Source organism: Pteropus vampyrus, unplaced genomic scaffold (genome assembly GCF_000151845.1).
Source record: "Pteropus vampyrus isolate Shadow unplaced genomic scaffold, Pvam_2.0 Scaffold50, whole genome shotgun sequence".
In the NCBI taxonomy this organism is placed as follows: domain Eukaryota; kingdom Metazoa; phylum Chordata; class Mammalia; order Chiroptera; family Pteropodidae; genus Pteropus; species Pteropus vampyrus.
This window is the reverse complement of record NW_011888831.1, coordinates 4306336-4326147: the sequence shown is the minus strand read 5'-3', so window position 1 is coordinate 4326147 and position 19812 is coordinate 4306336. Positions and strand designations below refer to the sequence as shown.

Genomic DNA, 19812 nt, shown 5'->3' with positions numbered 1-19812 from the left:
TGGCTGCTTCCAGCTGCCTGCACAGTGCAGAAACACTTAGAGCACAGAGGAATTTGTGCTCTGGGCTATGGTTTTCAGTATGGGGCAAAAGGTTGAAGACAGCATTATAATTATTTTCATACTTCCCATTAATATCACATCCAGGAATTGGGGTTTCAACTGTTTTGTCATTTTTCTCACTCTCCCCTTCCAGGTCATAACTGAATGTTTGCACCAGATTCTTGCTTTCAGGTAAACAGATGTCCTTGTTACTAATATCACCACAAAGCCTCCTTATGACTTTGCCAACATCCTCAAATCTAGCTAAAAGAGTCGACCTCAGGGCAATGTGGCAAAAGACCCCCAGTGTGAGAAGCAGCCCACCTAGAGAGCACTCTATGCTATGGTAGAGGTCCCAGGCCTGCTGCATACACTCTTGGCTACAATATTTGGCATAGCTGCATCCATCACAGGGAACTGTGGCCAAAGTGTGCTTCAAACATCGGTGACAATAGAGGTCCCCATTGGTAACTCTGGTATTCCACTTGCCATCCAGGCCGTAACATAGTGGTGACATTTCTCCAGGGTTAAGGACACTCACAAAAGCATCTTCCCTCACAAGGAGCTCTCCTGGGAGAATATCTTTTGTGGCAATCAGATAGCGGCCTTTTAACGGGTCTATGCATAAGCTGACAGAAGATGTTGCACTGGAAATTTGTTCATTCTTTTCCCTTAGGTCCATATTCTCAAAGGCTTTGGTTGGAGCTGCTGGGGAGGTTTCTGTGAGAGTCTCCTTTTCTCGTACCTTCATTTTTAGGTGACAGAGTGTTCTCTGTATAATTTTAAACTGGGAAGCTGCTAGGTTACTTTCAAGATCACTGATGGTCTGGCCTGCTTCCTGCAGTCTCCCCAGAGTCACCAGACACTCTGCCTTACGTAACATCATCTTGGGTTGCAGTCTTTCTGGATATCCATGCGTCTGTGCTCTGATGATGTCTTGAAGACATGTCTGAAAACAGAAAGGAAATTCCAAAATGATCCTTGGTCCCTACTCTTCAGTATCTACTAAGGTCTTAAAAAAAATCTACAGGAAAGTTAAGGATTATTAAAAATGGAGCAACTACAATCATGTGCTTATTTCTTTAAATCTTATTCTACCATGTGCTCTTTTGAGTGATTAGAAATCCATGCTAAAGAGATTATGTTTAACTAGCTTATCAAATATGTTTTTAAGGAGAAAAGTCTTATAGAGAGAAGAACTGTAATATGGTGAATAAGAGGGCAGTCTTTGAAGCCAAATAGACTTGCATTCCAATACTGACTTTGCCTCTTACTAGCTATATGACCTTGTGCGAGTAACTTAATTTCTCAGTGTCTTAGTTTTCTCACCAGAAAGCAGAGATAATAATACTTCGCAGCATTGAAATAAGGATGAAAATAAGGTAATATATCTAAATAGATGTAAATGTGCCTGGAACATTATATGTGCTCAATATATAGCAACATTATTATAAGAAGGGAAACAGAAATAACCAATGCAGGGAAGTTATAAAGGGTTAAATGTTTACAAGTTCTTCTAATCACCGTCTTCAGTAGTCCAGGACTTTCTTGCTTAGAGTTAGATTCTTGCTCTTCTTTTTTAGTCCAAAGGGCAATTTAAGTGTGAATTTGTGACTATTCAAATAGTTCTTAATTCTAGGGCATAATTTAAATTTCTGTGGAATTCTGAAATAGATGTATCAAAATGGCATTTTAGAGCTTGTTCTTAGACCTCAATTAGGGAATAAGAAGAAAGCCACTCATCCAAAGCCTACTTCCTTGTAGGCACACACAGACATTTCAGAGCAGCTTTCACTTATCCACTCAAAATGCATATTGAGGGTGATCTATATTATTGTAGGGATAATCTTGAACATGCTCTACTTATTAAAACAAAAAACTCAAACCAGTAAATAGTTTGCAAACACTTCGAACCTGAAGTATTATTAGCAACTTATCTCACTCACAGCTGATCTCAACACTGAGAACTACTAACCTATTAGATATAATCCATTGCCCTGTGGAATGTGCCATGACTCTCTTGTCAACCAACACTACCCCACATAATCACCTCTGACAGGTAACATGAATCAGGAGAAAGGACAAGTTTGAGAGGACACAATCTGTTTCCAATTCAACCGACTGCAGCATGGCCCAATTTTACTGTTCTAAGGTAGAAGCAGAGATGAAGGCCTAGTCCTCCAGTGAACGCCCTACAGATCCTCTTTGATCAGGCATCAGGCATCCTGATACTCACTTCATACTGACCCAAGTGGAAGAGGGCTGCAGAGCGATTGGCGTAACACAATGAAATGTCCTCAGTGTTAGGCCTTGAATGTGATACTCCCTGCAAAACAACAAACCAGTTAAAGGTATAAATGGAAATTAGCATCTTTACAGATAATAGGAGCCCTACTACTAAAGACTGTATAAAATTGGTAATGTTACTGGATCTCTTTCTGCTTCATCTCTTTCAGCTTCATTTTTAACTACCATAAAGCAAAGCTGCAAAGATCAAGTGAGGAAATAAATATTCGAAGCACTTTGAAGATAGCATCAGACATAGCTTCAGCCACAACAATACTAAAGGCAAATGAAAACTGAGGAACACAATTCTGCACATAACAAAGAGTGAGTGGCACAAAGAGAAATTCACAAAAGAAAAAACACTAATGATACATGGGAAACAAATGGTTAATTCCTATACAGATAGCCAGATATATGAAAATGAAAGCAGAAAAGACCTACTCTTTTTCTACCACCAAACTGGCAAAACTTAATAATCATAAAGGTGGTATCTCACATCACTGGAGAAACGAAGAAGATTATTTAATAAAAATATTAGGACAAGTAGGCAGCTACTGAGGAAAAAAATATATATGATAAAACTTTAATTAGGATGAATTCTAAATGGATCAGAATCTTAATGTAAAATAAACTATAAGAGCCCTAGAAGAAACTATAGGAATAGTCTAAAGTGATGTTGGAGTGAGGAATAACTTCCTAGTTATGATACAAAACCCAGAAGTCATAAAAGGCTAATAAATTTGAGCACATAAAAATAAAAAATTTCTTTACAGCAAAAACTAATAAAAGCAGTATCAAAAGACAAACATTGTATTGGAAAAAATATTTGTAACTCATATTACAGGCAAAGGGCTCATTTCTTTACTTTATGAATAGTTCCTACAGATCAATGACAACAAATAATTCAATAGGAAAATAAGCAAATAATATAAACCGTTCTAATGGGAAATAGAGATGGCTCTTAAACATATGAAAAAATGGTCAACCTTATTCATAATCAGCAAAATGCAAATTAAAACTCTACTGCCATTTTTTACCTGTCAGTTTGGCAAAGAAAAATAAAATTGATTCCACACTGAGGTGGCAAAGGAGTAGAATAGTGGGTATTCTCATATGTTGCTGGTAGGAGTGTAAATCGGTCTCCTAATTATGGAGAGCAATTTAGCAATATACATATTTCTTTTAACATATTTGTATATATCTATATCTCCATTGACCCAGCAATACCTCTTCTAGGAATTTATCCTACAGATATAATTATTTATCTTATAGATATGTACAAAATAACATACGTGCAGTTTCTCATCACAGAATTGTTTGAAATAACAAAAGATAGGAAACAACTTAAATACTGGTCTATAGGACACTAATTAAATAAATTACTATTATATCCATATAACAGAAAACCATGTAGTCATAAAAAAAGAATGAGGAAACACTTTATGTACTCATGTAAGAATAATTTAAAGATATTAAGGGAAAAAAGTGCAGTGCTAGAATGTGCATACATTGTTATTTATATAAAAAAGTATGTGTGTACAGGAGTGGGAGATTATTTGTATTTATTTATAAATGGCAAAGTACCTCTGGAAAGATACATTTAATAGTGATAGCTTCTGGGTACAGGAAACTAGGTGGCTTGGGGACAGAGGAAGTAGAATACACTGTATACTCTTGCACCTTTTGAATTCTAACTATATAAACACATTTCTTATTCAAAAATAAATAGGTAAAATAATAATAATAGAACTATAATAACCAGTATTGCTTAGGATATAGAGGAATGAACATGCCTATATTTTGCTAGAAGAGATGTTAACTAGTTCTTTCCTGGAGTACCGAAGGCTTTAAAAAAGTACATTCAATTGATCCAGCAATTGCTCTTCTAGGAATTTAATCCTAAAGAAATAACAGATGTGTACAAATATTTACATAGAAAAATGCTCCTTGCAGCTTTATGATACAAAATAATCTGCCAACATTACATGTTAAATCAAGTATAGGTTTCTGTTATGGAACACTAAGCCAGCTGTAAAAAATCATGTTCTAGTGGAAAATTTAATAACATGAGAAAATGGTCACAATAAATTGTTGAGGGAAAAAAGCAGGTTATAAAACAGTAAATACACCGTTATCCCAATTTTGTAAAAGAAAAACATATTTTCAGAGGAAAAAGTGGCTGGATGGATATAAGCAAAAATGTTAACAGTACCTATCATTGGTTGAGATTTTTTTTTAACTCTATGCTTCTCTATATTTTCCAAGTAAACATATATTACATTTGCAATCAGACAAAACCAACAAATATTATTTTTAAAAAGAAACAGTAGATTTATAGAAAATTGCAAAGTACCATAATCACCAAAATAGTAGCTTCATGAAATAGGCTCATCTCTCTTTACATCTAGAGCAAACCTTAATTTTTTTTGTCTGATTTCACTTTTTATTTTACATGTTTTCCTTGAGCAACTCCTCATGTGATTACATTTGTAATGCACAGGCATAGAGTGGAAGAAATTAGCTCTGAAAAAGAACTATTAAGCCATTTATCAGTGGATCATTACATCTAATGGATTTTAATTCTTCAGTACTCCCTAATGCTTACATTATTCAACTAAATACTTTGTTATAACATTACAAAGCAGGGCTTTTATCAATTACAGAAGCTGCTGTTGTAGGTCTGATAGTTTTTGGAAAACTAATTCCAAACTTTCAGCATAGGCCTGTTAAAGATTCAGAGTAGGGGTCCACTTTCAAATTTACATTTATTCTTTCAGTATACAAGATCATAGACTCAGTGCAGGGGAGCAATAAGCCCATATTTATCTTGCTTTAAGCCCATATTTATCTATAAAAAGTTAAAGAAAAAAGGCTCTCAGGGATCTTGTTCCAGTTCCTACTATGGAAGCAAGACAACAGGAGCAATAGCCACTATTCCTCAAAATCTAGCTCATTGATGGTTAGCATAGTTTTAAATATTCGTTGATAACCTTCAAAATGGAGTTCAACTGGGCTGTGGCAACTGATCTAACTTTCCTTTCTAACTTAATCTAAATCATACTGGTTGTAGCTATCATCGTGGCTAACCCAAAACCTAGCTGCTCTCTAAATTGGAACTATCAAACTAATAGCCTCATCAGTCATTCAGACAAAAATGGCACACAATTCAACGAGGGCTGACAGACACGAGCAAGGCAGGGAAAGGGGCTCAATAAGTCTATTGCTACAAGATGGCTGAAAGAATACTGGAATAGAAGTTTCTTGATGCAATTCAGGACACATAATACAAACTACCCTTGGTTTCAAAATATAACAGAAGAATTCTGCCAAGTTTTCTTTTTCAAATTCAATCCATAAATTATAGACATAGCTATCACTGGCTACACAATTCAGCAATAAGGCTCTATCTTTTAAAGAAATACGCATTGTTAAATTGTTGAAATAGCCCCTCCTGCTGAGCTGGGGGTGACTTACCTTAGAATACAGCACTGTGGCTCCCATATAATCCTTCTCCTGAAATTTTTTGTTTCCTTCTTCTCTGTAGAAAAGGGGAGCATTGGGGTCCTTTTCCACAAGGTAACCCCTAGAAAGCCTTTTTAAAAACATCTCATCCTCAGATCTTCATGAAGAAACAAAAAAAGCACAAATTTGTTATTTCAAGGAAAGCTCCTAACCATTGCACTTGTAACAGGAGTGACTGCCCGCAAAACACTGGGACACATGAGGTTCTATGTATTATGTAATATGATTGGTGGCGGACGGCGGGTGGGGAATCTTGTGGTCTCAGAGACATAGGGACTGGAATTTCTATTTAGAGAACAGAGTGTTAATTTTTTATTCTTTACCTCATAATTACTGGCTAATGACCCATTTCTCATCATATATGGAAGCTTGTGAAGAATGACATGGAGTCTTTGCACCAGGGCATCTTCTCCACTTAAACTGTGTTGAAAATACCTGAGCTGAATGTCTGCCAGAGGAGAGGGAGATGGGGGATGAATCATAAAGTAAATGTAGTGAAATGTTAACATTTAGGGAATCTGAAAGGATATTACACAGCTATTCTTTGTGCTGTTTTTGCAAGTAAATCTGAAATTATTTCAGCCTGAAAATTTTAAAAAAGTACTGTATGCAAATGCTCTATATAATTAATAAGGTTGATCTAATATATAAATACACAAACATACACAAACTGGCAATAGAGAATACATCTTTTTTCCAGTAAGGAGAAATAGTATAGAATAACCTAGACTATACTCTCTGACTACAATACAATGAAGCAAAATATGAATAGCATGGAAACTAAAAATTCTCTTAAGCAATTCTTGAGTCAAAGAGGAATGAAAATCAAAACTGCAGAATGTTTAGAAAGCATTTTTAAAATTGTTGTTTACAAAGACCCACAATAAGAAGTATCTTTTACATTGTGATTCAGTATGATGCACCTGTGTATGTATATATTGGAATTTCATAAAACATTATATTTGTTATGTATAATAAGTTAATATCAAATGATTTTATTGATATTTAAATAAAATATAGAAAAATATCAAAATAATAAAAAAAATTAGGAAAGTTTTTATCCAATTCAAAGGGTGTGAATGCCTGTCTTAAATTTGTCCCAGTCCAGAAAATATTATATGCACATATTCTCATGTATATATGGTTTACCACAGAATCTGTTTGTTGTTGCTTGTTTTTGTGTTGTTTTAAATTAAATGAAACCTGAAAATCCCATTCAAACAAAAAGGTTAGGGTGAATAGTAGTAACAGCCTAAAGAATACCCATTGCCTGACAATGGGTATTCTTTAATCTTAATCCAAAATGATGATAAACTCAATGTTTTTTAATTGTTATAATTAGTATGTAATTAAGACCCAAGCTGCAATTATTCATTCTTTTCTTTGAGTACCAAATTTAACTCAGTAATTAATTTTAAGTTTTGAAAAGCAAAGAGATGTTCTTTTTAATATTTCAAATTTTCTTGAATGTTATGATAAAAAATTTGAGGAAGTGAGATGAAACAATTTTTCTAATTAATTTTATTGTGGTAAAATATACAAAATTTATCATTTTAACCATTTTTAAGCATACAGTTCAGTGGCATTAAGTACATACACAATATTGTGCAATCATTACTACATCTATTTCTGGAACTTTTTCACCATCCCAAACTAGTATAAGCTCATTAAATGGTAACTCTCCAGTCTTTACTCTCTGCAGCCCCTGTAATCTCTATTCTATTTTCCGTGTCCATGAATTTATTTATTCTAGGTACTTCAAATAAATGAAATCATACAATGTATGTCCTTTTATGTCTGGCTTATATCACTTAGCATAATGTCCTTAAGGTTCATCCATATTGTAGCATGTACCAGAATTTCATTCTTTTTTATAGCTGAAGTATAATCTATTCTATGTATATGCCACATTTTGTTTACCCATTCATCTGTCAATGGTCATTTAGGTTGTTTTCATTTTGGCTATTGTGAATAATATTGCCATGAACATTGGTGTACAAATATCTGTTCAAGTCTCATTTTCAATTCTTTTGGGTATAAACCTAGAAGTGGGATTGCTGGATCACATACTAATTCTATTTTTAATTTTTTGAGTAACCGCCACATTGTTTTCAATAATGGCTGTATCATTTTACATCCCAAACAACAGTGTACAAGGGCTCCAATTTCCCCATACTCATCAACACTTGTTAAAGTGTTGGGGGTTTGTTTTGATAGTAGCCACCCTAATGAATGTGAGGTGGTATCTTACTATCATTTTGATTTGTATTTCCCTAATGATTAGTGATGTTAAGGACATCTTTTCATGTAATGGCCATTTATATCTCTTCTTTGGAAAAAATGTCTACTTAAGTCCTTTGCTCATTTTTTAATTGAGTTTTTGTTGTTGTTGACTCTTAGGTGTTCTCTGTATAGTCTGGCTATTAATCCCTTATCAGATATGATTTGCTAATATTTTTCCCATTCTATGGATTGCTTTTCACTCTGTTAATATTGTCATTTGATGCTTAAAATGTTTTAATTTTCATGAAGTCCAATTTGTCTATTTTATCTTTTGTTGCCTGTGCCCTTGGTATCATATCCAAGAAATTGTTGCCAAAGCCAATATCAAAAGCTTTTGCTTTATGTTTTCTTCTAAGAGTTTTATAGTTTTAACTCTTAAGTCTTTGAGCCATTTTGGGTTAATTTTTGTAGATGGTATAAGATAAAGGTCCAAATTTGTTCTTTAGCACGTAGATTCTAATTAGGAAGCAGACAGAAAGGAGCAAGTTCCTTCTTCTTCAGGCTTGCCTTCTCTCTTTAGAATTGTAGAGAGGCAAAAGCCTCTCATGTAGTCAACTGGCAAAGCAGAAAGTCCCAGCCCTAGCAAAGAGTACAGAAGATTGGAGCTGAGAAACAACAGCTTAATAACTCACACACATTCATATATACACATTTTTCCCCTAAAGCATTTGAAAGTAAGTGCAGACATCATGGAAGTTCACCTGCTAAGAATAAGAACATTCCCCTATATCCTGATATCATAATATCATTATGACACTTAAAAAATTGATGCTAAATCAAATACCATTTAAATTTTTCCATTATTCCTAAAATGTCTTTTATATCTTTTTTTCTTTTTAACTGAATTTGTTATTTCTCTTTAGTCTCTTTTGAGATAGTCTCATACCTTTTTTGTTTTTCATGAATAATTTTTTGAAGACTCAAGGCCAGGAAAATGTTCCACATTCTGGTTTTATTTCATTGCTTCCTCATAATTAGATTCACATTAAATAATTTTTGTCAAGACTATAAGTACATAGTTAAATCTGTATACATCTTGTTTCAAATCAGGAGACACGTATGTTAAGTAGTTTTCACTATATGTGATGCTAAGTCTGATCACTTGGTTAAAGTAGTGACTATTGGATCTCTGCAATATAAAGATACCTTTCCCATTGTACTTAATAAGTAATCTATGGGGCCATACTTTGAGACCACGTGAATAACCTGATTCTCAATGATTTTTCTTCTAATGGTTTTAGCATTCATTGACAATCATTGCTAGAGTCAGTTATTACACTGAGGGTTATAACATAGTGGTTTTCTAATTCTATCATTACAAATTTATTAATTGACATTTCTTCTATAAAGATAAGTGTTTCCTCCTTTCCTTCTTTTACTTATTTATGTATTTATTTGAGTATCACCATGGACTTTTAAAAAATTCATTGTTATAAACCATTACATCATTACATTTTTTGATGCTCAAATTGTCCAGTAGGAACCTCTGCAGACTGGTTCCTATGTTCTTTTTCACATCAATCTATTAGTCTTTGAGCACTTCCTTTCTTTCTGGCACCATAAGATATTCCAGCTGAATCAGTACAAAATCAAAACAAACTATAAGGCAATGAGTGTGGATAATGAGTCTGTTAAGGATTCCCTACCACATTGTAGATTATCAATTGGAGTGAAGTCATTTGTCTCAAAAGGTCTTTAATATTGATGAAAGGCATCAAATTTGGTAAAACATTCCTCAAAGACTATAAATGGTAAGAAAGAAAAAGTATATGCCTGGCTTTAAGTTTTAAAGGCTCAATTCATATTTTTATTTAATTGGCATGCACATGGAGATTAGAAGTTTGAATCTTTTTTGGTCACTTTAGATTATGATTGAATAGCCTTAAAAACAGCTCTTTAGAGCTAAATTTTTTTTGCCATCCCTCTAACTTGTTCTTAAGTAGTCTGAAGATACACAGAATAAAATGAAGGCAGTTATTAACTCCAGAGGAAATAAGATTTGTACAAGAAAGGAAATGTAATTCGAAGTATACTTCATGGTTCATGTAATATTTACATACACATATGATGTATGTATTGAATATTGGTTTAACCAATATCATGTTCTATTGGTTATGTTTTTTATAAATTATAATACAGTTATAACGGGAGAATGAGAGGAAAATCAAGTATATACATACATGTGAGTTCAGGGTAAGAGAGCTAAATTTGACATCTAAAACTAAAAATTCAAGAAACAACAGTATTAGCATACTATTTAGTACTATGAAACTAAATGCCTGAAGAAACAGTTAAAATAATTTAAAATAGCCTCTGGAGAATAGAAATGAAGAAGAGTGAGACAGAGGGTTGTTGTTTTTCTTTATAGGCTTTGAAGTACTATTTGACTTCTTACATTATATGCATGTTATTCTGATAGAAATGGAAAATCTTTCTACTTAATAAGGCACCAGGTCTACACAGGTTTACAGGATTTTTCTACCAGCTTTTAGGAACTAAATAATCCCTACATTATATAAACTATTTCAGAGCAGAGAGAAAGATGGGCATCTAATTCTGGAACTTTTTCACCATCCCAAACTAGTATAAGCTCATTAAATGATAACTCTCCAGTCTTTACTCTCTGCAGCCCCTGTAATCTCTATTCTACTTTCCGTGTCCATGAATTTATTTATTCTAGGTACTTCAAATAAATGAAATCATACAATGTATGTCCTTTTATGTCTGGCTTATATCACTTAGCATAATGTCCTTAAGGTTCATCCATATTGTAGCATGTACCAGAATTTCATTCTTTTTTATAGCTGAAATATAATCTATTCTATGTATATGCCACATTTTGTTTACCCATTCATCTGTCAATGGACATTTAGGTTGTTTTCATTTTGGCTATTGTGAATAATATTGCCATGAACATTGGTGTACAAATATCTGTTCAAGTCTCATTTTCAATTCTTTTGGGTATAAACCTAGAAGTGGGATTGCTGGATCACATACTAATTCTATTTTTAATTTTTTGAGTAACCGCCACATTGTTTTCAATAATGGCTGTATCATTTTACATCCCAAACAACAGTGTACAAGGGCTCCAATTTCCCCATACTCATCAACACTTGTTAAAGTGTTGGGGGTTTGTTTTGATAGTAGCCACCCTAATGAATGTGAGGTGGTATCTTACTATCATTTTGATTTGTATTTCCCTAATGATTAGTGATGTTAAGGACATCTTTTCATGTAATGGCCATTTATATCTCTTCTTTGGAAAAAATGTCTACTTAAGTCCTTTGCTCATTTTTTAATTGAGTTTTTGTTGTTGTTGACTCTTAGGTGTTCTCTGTATAGTCTGGCTATTAATCCCTTATCGGATATGATTTGCTAATATTTTTCCCATTCTATGGATTGCTTTTCACTCTGTTAATATTGTCATTTGATGCTTAAAATGTTTTAATTTTCATGAAGTCCAATTTGTCTATTTTATCTTTTGTTGCCTGTGCCCTTGGTATCATATCCAAGAAATTGTTGCCAAAGCCAATATCAAAAGCTTTTGCCTTATGTTTTCTTCTAAGAGTTTTATAGTTTTAACTCTTAAATCTTTGAGCCATTTTGAGTTAATTTTTGTAGATGGTATAAGATAAAGGTCCAAATTTGTTCTTTAGCACGTAGATTCTAATTAGGAAGCAGACAGAAAGGAGCAAGTTCCTTCTTCTTCAGGCTTGCCTTCTCTCTTTAGAATTATAGAGAGGCAAAAGCCTCTCATGTAGTCAACTGGCAAAGCAGAAAGTCCCAGCCCCAGCAAAGAGTACAGAAGATTGGAGCTGAGAAACAACAGCTTAATAACTCACACACATTCATATATACACATTTTTCCCCTAAAGCATTTGAAAGTAAGTGCAGACATCATGGAAGTTCACCTGCTAAGAATAAGAACATTCCCCTATATCCTGATATCATAATATCATTATGACACTTAAAAAATTGATGCTAAATCAAATACCATTTAAATTTTCCATTATTCCTAAAATGTCTTTTACATCTTTTTTTCTTTTTAACTGAATTTGTTATTTCTCTTTAGTCTCTTTTGAGATAGTCCCATACCTTTTTTGTTTTTCATGAATAATTTTTTGAAGACTCAAGGCCAGGAAAATGTTCCACATTCTGGTTTTATTTCATTGCTTCCTCATAATTAGATTCACATTAAATAATTTTTGTCAAGACTATAAGTACATAGTTAAATCTGTATACATCTTGTTTCAAATCAGGAGACACGTATGTTAAGTAGTTTTCACTATATGTGATGCTAAGTCTGATCACTTGGTTAAAGTAGTGACAATTGGATCTCTGCAATATAAAGATACCTTTCCCATTGTACTTAATAAGTAATCTATGGGGCCATACTTTGAGACCACGTGAATAACCTGATTCTCAATGATTTTTCTTCTAATGGTTTTAGCATTCATTGACAATCATTGCTAGAGTCAGTTATTACACTGAGGGTTATAACATAGTGGTTTTCTAATTCTATCATTACAAATTTATTAATTGACATTTCTTCTATAAAGATAAGTGTTTCCTCCTTTCCTTCTTTTACTTATTTATGTATTTATTTGAGTATCACCATGGACTTTTAAAAAATTCATTGTTATAAACCATTACATCATTACATTTTTTGATGCTCAAATTGTCCAGTAGGAACCTCTGCAGACTGGTTCCTATGTTCTTTTTCACATCAATCTATTAGTCTTTGAGCACTTCCTTTCTTTCTGGCACCATAAGATATTCCAGCTGAATCAGTACAAAATCAAAACAAACTATAAGGCAATGAGTGTGGATAATGAGTCTGTTAAGGATTCCCTACCACATTGTAGATTATCAATTGGAGTGAAGTCATTTGTCTCAAAAGGTCTTTAATATTGATGAAAGGCATCAAATTTGGTAAAACAGTCCTCAAAGACTATAAATGGTAAGAAAGAAAAGTATATGCCTGGCTTTAAGTTTTAAAGGCTCAATTCATATTTTTATTTAATTGGCATGCACATGGAGATTAGAAGTTTGAATCTTTTTTGGTCACTTTAGATTATGATTGAATAGCCTTAAAAACAGCTCTTTAGAGCTAAATTTTTTTTGCCATCCCTCTAACTTGTTCTTAAGTAGTCTGAAGATACACAGAATAAAATGAAGGCAGTTATTAACTCCAGAGGAAATAAGATTTGTACAAGAAAGGAAATGTAATTCGAAGTATACTTCATGGTTCATGTAATATTTACATACACATATGATGTATGTATTGAATATTGGTTTAACCAATATCATGTTCTATTGGTTATGTTATATTATAAATTATAATACAGTTATAATGGGAGAATGAGAGGAAAATCAAGTATATACATACATGTGAGTTCAGAGTAAGAGAGCTAAATTTGACATCTAAAACTAAAAATTCAAGAAACAACAGTATTGGCATACTATTTAGTACTATGAAACTAAATGCCTGAAGAAACAGTTAAAATAATTTAAAATAGCCTCTGGAGAATAGAAATGAAGAAGAGTGAGACAGAGGGTTGTTGTTTTTCTTTATAGGCTTTGAAGTACTATTTGACTTCTTACATTATATGCATGTTATTCTGATAGAAATGGAAAATCTTTCTACTTAATAAGGCACCAGGTCTACACAGGTTTACAGGATTTTTCTACCAGCTTTTAGGAACTAAATAATCCCTACATTATATAAACTATTTCAGAGCAGAGAGAAAGATGGGATGCTCTCAAATTTATGCTATGAGGCTACCATAACTGTGATACCAAGAGTTGACAAATAGAGCACAAAAAAGAACATGTAGGCTAATATGATTTATGAACATAGATGTAAAAATTCTAAAAATAACATTAGCAAATTGAATCTGGCTATGTGTTAAAAGAATGATAGATGATAACCAAATAGTTTATCTCTAAAACAGTTCAACTTCAGTAAATCTAGTGATGTAAACCCTACATTAACAGATTAAAGGAGAAAAAGAAAATGATCGTTCCTCCCAAAATATCTCAAAAGAGTGTTGATAAAATTGAACATCTATTTATGATAGGATATAGGACAATTTCCTTAAACTGAAAAAGGTATGTACTATTAAACCCATGGCAAATGTTCTAAATGGCTTTTACTAGTCAACATTTTACTAGTCAAAATGGCTTTTACTAATGCTATGATAATTAAAAAGTAAAATAAGAAATACAAATATTGGAAAGGAGGATTACTATTTGCAAATATAGCCATTTACCTAAAAATTCTAAGTAGACTGACCTAAAAAGGAAGAAATAATGTGAATGTACAGTTAGGTGACCCAAATGATAATATGATTTAAAATTCCTGGCCTTTATTTACACCACCAATCATCAGAGAATGTAACTGGGGGGAGAGGGGGAGTCTTATTGACAATAACAACAAAAATCTTAGATAAGTAAGAATAAATCTAAGAGGAAATGTTCAAGATCTACATAAAGAAAACAATAAAATTTTACTTAAGGGCATAAAAAACCCCTAAACAAATGGCAAGACATACTATTTACTTGGAAATTATGAGGAAATTTAATATTTTGTAACCATGTCAAGTCTCCCTAAATGAATCTATAAATCCAACACAACCCCAATCAAAAACCCAGCAACATTTTTATGGAACTTGACAGTCGATTCTCAAGTTCACATGGGGAAAATGTATACAAAATAGCCAAGATAGTCTTGAAAATCTTGAAAAAGAATAATAGACTTGAAAATCTTGAAAAAGTATGTGTGTGTGGGAACCCGGTTTACCAGATATCAAAGCCACATTTGTACTAGACTTTCTTGCTTTTGACTGCTCCTTTTCAGTATGTCTGGTAATGAAATCTCAGAGGAGAAATCATTCCTTGTGGTTGAAGTAGGGTTGACTTCAGTTTCGTAAAAGGACTGGGCATGTGATACAGGCCTGGCCAATCAGAGGAGCCCTACCCCACCCCTTTGGTTGAAGGGATGCTCAGGTAATCAAAGTTAGATTGATCAGGATCCAACCCAGATCCTTTCAGCCAAAACTCTCAAGAAAGATGCCCTCTTTCCTTGTGGTTATGAAGTTATCAGGATGTACCCAGGGTTACCAATAGTTATAGTGTCCATTGGGTGGAAAGAGTCTGTCTGACCCATGAAGAGATAACAAAGAATCTGATGACATCATCTGAGCCCCTGGATACAACTCTGTTTGAAAATAGATCTGTCTTTGGATATCCTAGTTTTATAGTCTATAAATTTCCCAATTTGAGCCAGATTTCTGTTGCTTGAAAGTGACAGAATTCTAATACGCTATAAAGTCACTAATTAAAACCTTTTGGTTTTGGCATAGAAATAGAGTCTAGAAACAAATTTATGGATAAGTAGGAACTTAATTTTTAATAAATGTAGCATTTTGAAGCACTGGGGAAAGGATGAACTATTTGATAAATGCTATGGAAAAATTATCTGAAAAAAAATCAGAATACTCCCTCACATCATACACAAAAATAGGTTCCAGGTGGATGAGAGAGCTAAAATGAAATTGCAAAAGTACAAAAAATGTTAGAAGAAAATAAAGAATATTTTTATAATCTTGGAGTAGACAATCCTAAGTAAGACACATAATCCAGAAGCCATAAAAGAAAATGATAGACATGGCTGTATAAAAGTTAAAACATATACACACAATTTTTATACAATGCAAGACACCATAAGTCAAGTAAAAAAAGATAATAATAGACTAAGATAAAAATTAGTAACATATATAGCAAAGAATTACACAGCCAGATTTAAAAAGATCTCCAATAAATTAATAAAAGACAGACAACCCACTAGAAAAATGGGCAAATGATACAAATGAACAATTCACAGAAAAAATATAAATGGGCTAGAACATCAGAAATAGTGCATTACTTCACTAGTAATCAGAAAATGCAAATTAAATGAGATTATTTTGTCCTATGGTTGGCAAAATTAGAGACGGTTGCTTTCTAATGTTGGTGAGGATATAGGAAAATAATTTTCTAATGTTGGTGAGGATAAAGGCATACTGTTTATGGTAGACTGGTAAAGCCTTTTTGGAAGACAAATTTATTCAATTTAAAATGCTCGTAACCATTGATGCAACAATCCCTCTTGTAAGAACCTATCTTAAGTTCTAAATATACAAAAACATAAAAATTGTCACTGCAGCATTGTTTGTAATAGTAAAAAAAGAAAAATCCAACCTAGAAATAGTGTAACTGCCCATTAATATGGAAAAGAATAACTAAATTATGGCACATTACACTAGCAATATCATGTGGTTGCTAAAAAAATTAAGGTGTGATGTTGGAAAAACCTCACAGAACAAAAAGTGAGAATAAAAAAAGGTGTGCATATTTATCTACAAATGAATGAGAATATATAAAAAGAACTAGAAAGACACCATGGTAGTTTCTGGTATGCAGATAAAATGTCAACTTTGAACCTGAAACATATGTGTTTATGTATCTGTATATAGATAAGGCTCTCATTTGTGTTATATTGAACATTAACATGTGCCAGTTTCTGAACTAAGAGCTTTATACACGTTACCAAACTGTCATTCAATAAGTATTTACTGAGTACCTGTTTTTTAACACTGCACTGTTCTTATCTACAGAAAGACGAATACAGACAAGATCATGGAGCTTATAGACTAGTAGTGAAGACTGACATTAATCAAATAATTACACAAATATAAAAAAGGAAGGTATACAGTGTTATATAAGAAAATGAAGATGACCTAGCTAGGATTCAGGGAAGTCTTTCCTGAGGAAAGATTTGTGTAATCCTGAAGAATGAGCAGAATTAGTTCTCAGAGTATGGTGGAGTAGAGAGGAGCTAAGAAAAGCATTTCAGGCAATAGAAATATAATAAGTGAAGGCCATGTGGCACAAAAAGGCATAATGCATATCAAGAACTGAAAGAAGGCCAACATGTTTGAAAAGGGAGTGTGGTGAAAGAGGAGGCCAGAGAAATAGGCAGTAAGAATTTTAGTCTTTATTGTAAGAGCAAAAGAAATTCCTGAAAGGTTTCAAGTGAGATTAATATATCTTATTTGTGTTTTTAAAAATGATTCCTGTTGTGGTATAGAAAATAGTTTGAAAGTAGGCAAGGTTGGATATAGGAAATCAGTCAAGAAGCTATTTTAATTGTCTAGTTACTTATAGTACTTTAGATTAGGAAAGTAAAGGGGGTCCATTCATTTTTTGTTGCTGCTGTAACAAATTACCACAAAATTAGTGGCTTAAAACAAAAATTTATCTTATAGTTTGAAGGGCAGAAATCTGATATGGGTCTGAATGTGCTAAAATCAAGGTATTGGTTGGAATACATTCAGGTTCTAGGGTAGAATCTGCTTCCTTGCCTTTTCCAGTTTCTAGAGGCTGCCTACATTCTTCGGCTTGTGGATTGCTTTCTCTATCTTCAAAGCCAGCAATGTTGCATCTCTCTGACTATCTTCCATAGTCACATCTCCCTCTGACTCGTCTCTTTATTTTCTGCTTTTAAGGACTTGCGATTACAATGGGCTCACCTGTATAGCCAGGCTACTCTCTTAAAATTGGCTGATCAGTAACATTAATTTCCCTTTTCTATGTAACCTAACATATTCACAAATTCCAGAGATTAGGACATGGACATCTTGGGATGTATTATTCTGCCTAATTTATGGTGAAAGGGAGAGAACTGACTTGATTATAAATTTATATATTTTTTTTGTGGTTATCCTAGAGGTTACAAAATGAATCCCTGATTTATTACTATCTTGTTAGTACTTTTACCATTTCCCAAACAATACAAGAACTTTACAACAATTTAACTCCATTTACCTATTTTCCCCTTTATAGCACTGTTGTCATATCTTCTGAATGGTTTAGTTTGCATTTACTTTTGCAAGGTATTTTCATTAGGCTTAGAATTCTAGGTTGGCAAGTTTTGTTTGCTTTGTTTGCTTTGTTTTCCTTTCAGCGCTTTAAATGTGTCATTTAATTGTCTCCTGGCTTCCATAGTTTCATTGAAGAAATCAGTCATTAATCTTATTTTTACTCCCATAAAGGTAATGTGTCTTTTTTCATCGGTTGTTTTTAAGATTTCCTCTTTTTTTTTTTTCCCTTTAGTTTTTGGCAGTTCAAGTCTGCTGTGCCTAGATGTGACTTTATTTATGTTTACACAGTTTGGAACTTGTTGAGCTTCCGGAATTTTGGGGTTGATATCTTTAATCAGTTTTAGAGACTGTAGCATGTAATAGGTGATCAATAAAAATTCACTGAATGAAGTTGTAGGAAACTCTTGTTTCAGATATACACATATATGTGTGTGTGTGAGTGTATGTACCAGGTTGTGATGTAAAATATTTCTTACTGAAGAGTGTAGTCAAGAGAGTTTGAAAAATACCGGGTTATACTATATGACCTTTAAGGTCCTTTCCAAATTTGAGTGGTTATGAATTTCTATGTGCAGCTAACAAATCTCATCTACTACCTTTGGGTGATGGCAAAGTTCACAGTCTAGTGATTATAGCAAGCCACTGATTATTGAAACATAATATTGACACTGAAAAAGCAAAATAGCATCCCTATCTTTCCTATCATAGTAGGTTAGAAAACACTGGAAACAGCAAAAACTGCTGAATGCCCTAAAATATAAAAATCTCGATTTAATCTTTCCATCACAAAGAGATATAATTTGAGAGCAAATGACAAAAGGGAACATTTTCCAAATCAAAATTTCCCTGCTAAAGCTTTCATTCACTTACTGAAGAAGCGAAGAGGAGTGAAGAAAGATATCACTCAAAGTCTCTGCTGTAGAAATTGAAACCTGAATGGACTTCGGGAGCAAAGACCACTTCTGAAGTAGGTATGATTTCCACTCATCCACAGGCAGATCCATGCCACTTTAAATCTACAAAATGAATAAGCAAATAAGAAATTCAGATCTCTATAATTTTAGAAAATCAAGATTTCATTCCAGCAAGCATGAAGCAACAATCAATTCTTGTGGTCTTTTGCTATAGTTGTTTACATGTTGAGGAAGATTCTATATTCTCTCACACCAATTCACTCACCATCCTTTCATTCAGAAATATTCATTGTAAGCCTGCTTTGTTCCAGGCACCATGCTGGAGGATTTGACAGCAACCATCTTGGTCCTCTTAGACCTCTACCTACCCTAGTTGCTCAAGTCAGAAACTGAGAGACATCTCAGATTTTTCTTTCTCTCTCCAGCAACTATCAACAAATATTTCTATCCCTTACATAGTTCAGTTTTTCCTTTCAATCTCCAGGTAATTTTAGTTCAAGCTCTCACCATGCCTTGTCTGGCATTCTTTCCAGTGTCATAACTAGTCTCCATGCTTTCAGTCTGCCTCACCCCCCAACTTAATCTACCCCCCACACTGAGACAGATGTCAGTACTCTGATTCAAATTCATCAATGCTCCTCCTAGCATTTAGGAAAACCCAGTACAAACTCTTCATTATTTGACCTTTGGCTCTTTTCTAATGCTCAAGTCTTGCTTCTTCCTATGTTACTATCGTGAGCTACGCAAAGCTATCCTTGGCTTGCCAGGCTATTATTCATCACTTTAGTTTTTGTATAGGCTATTCATTTTGGGGGGAGTATCCCTACTTTCACTTGGCATCCATC

General features: G+C 33.5%; 1 protein-coding gene across 5 annotated transcripts in view; it reads right to left on the bottom strand.

The window, feature by feature from the left end:
• The window catches only part of SMYD4 (SET and MYND domain containing 4), a 44013-nt gene that overhangs the window by 22339 nt on the left and 1862 nt on the right, over nucleotides 1–19812 (bottom strand). For 3 of the 5 annotated variants that reach the window (XM_023530503.1, XM_011359871.2, XM_023530504.1), the window contains exons 3-5: nucleotides 5800–5944; nucleotides 2276–2365; nucleotides 18–988 (exon numbers count right to left, since the gene is read on the bottom strand). In XM_023530503.1, coding sequence (XP_023386271.1) covers nucleotides 18–988; nucleotides 2276–2365; nucleotides 5800–5944 — 1206 coding nt within the window. Of the gene's footprint in view, nucleotides 1–17; nucleotides 989–2275; nucleotides 2366–5799; nucleotides 5945–18923; nucleotides 19064–19812 lie in introns of those variants that run through there. The other 2 variants (XM_023530502.1, XM_011359872.1) reach the window with 2 other exon arrangements.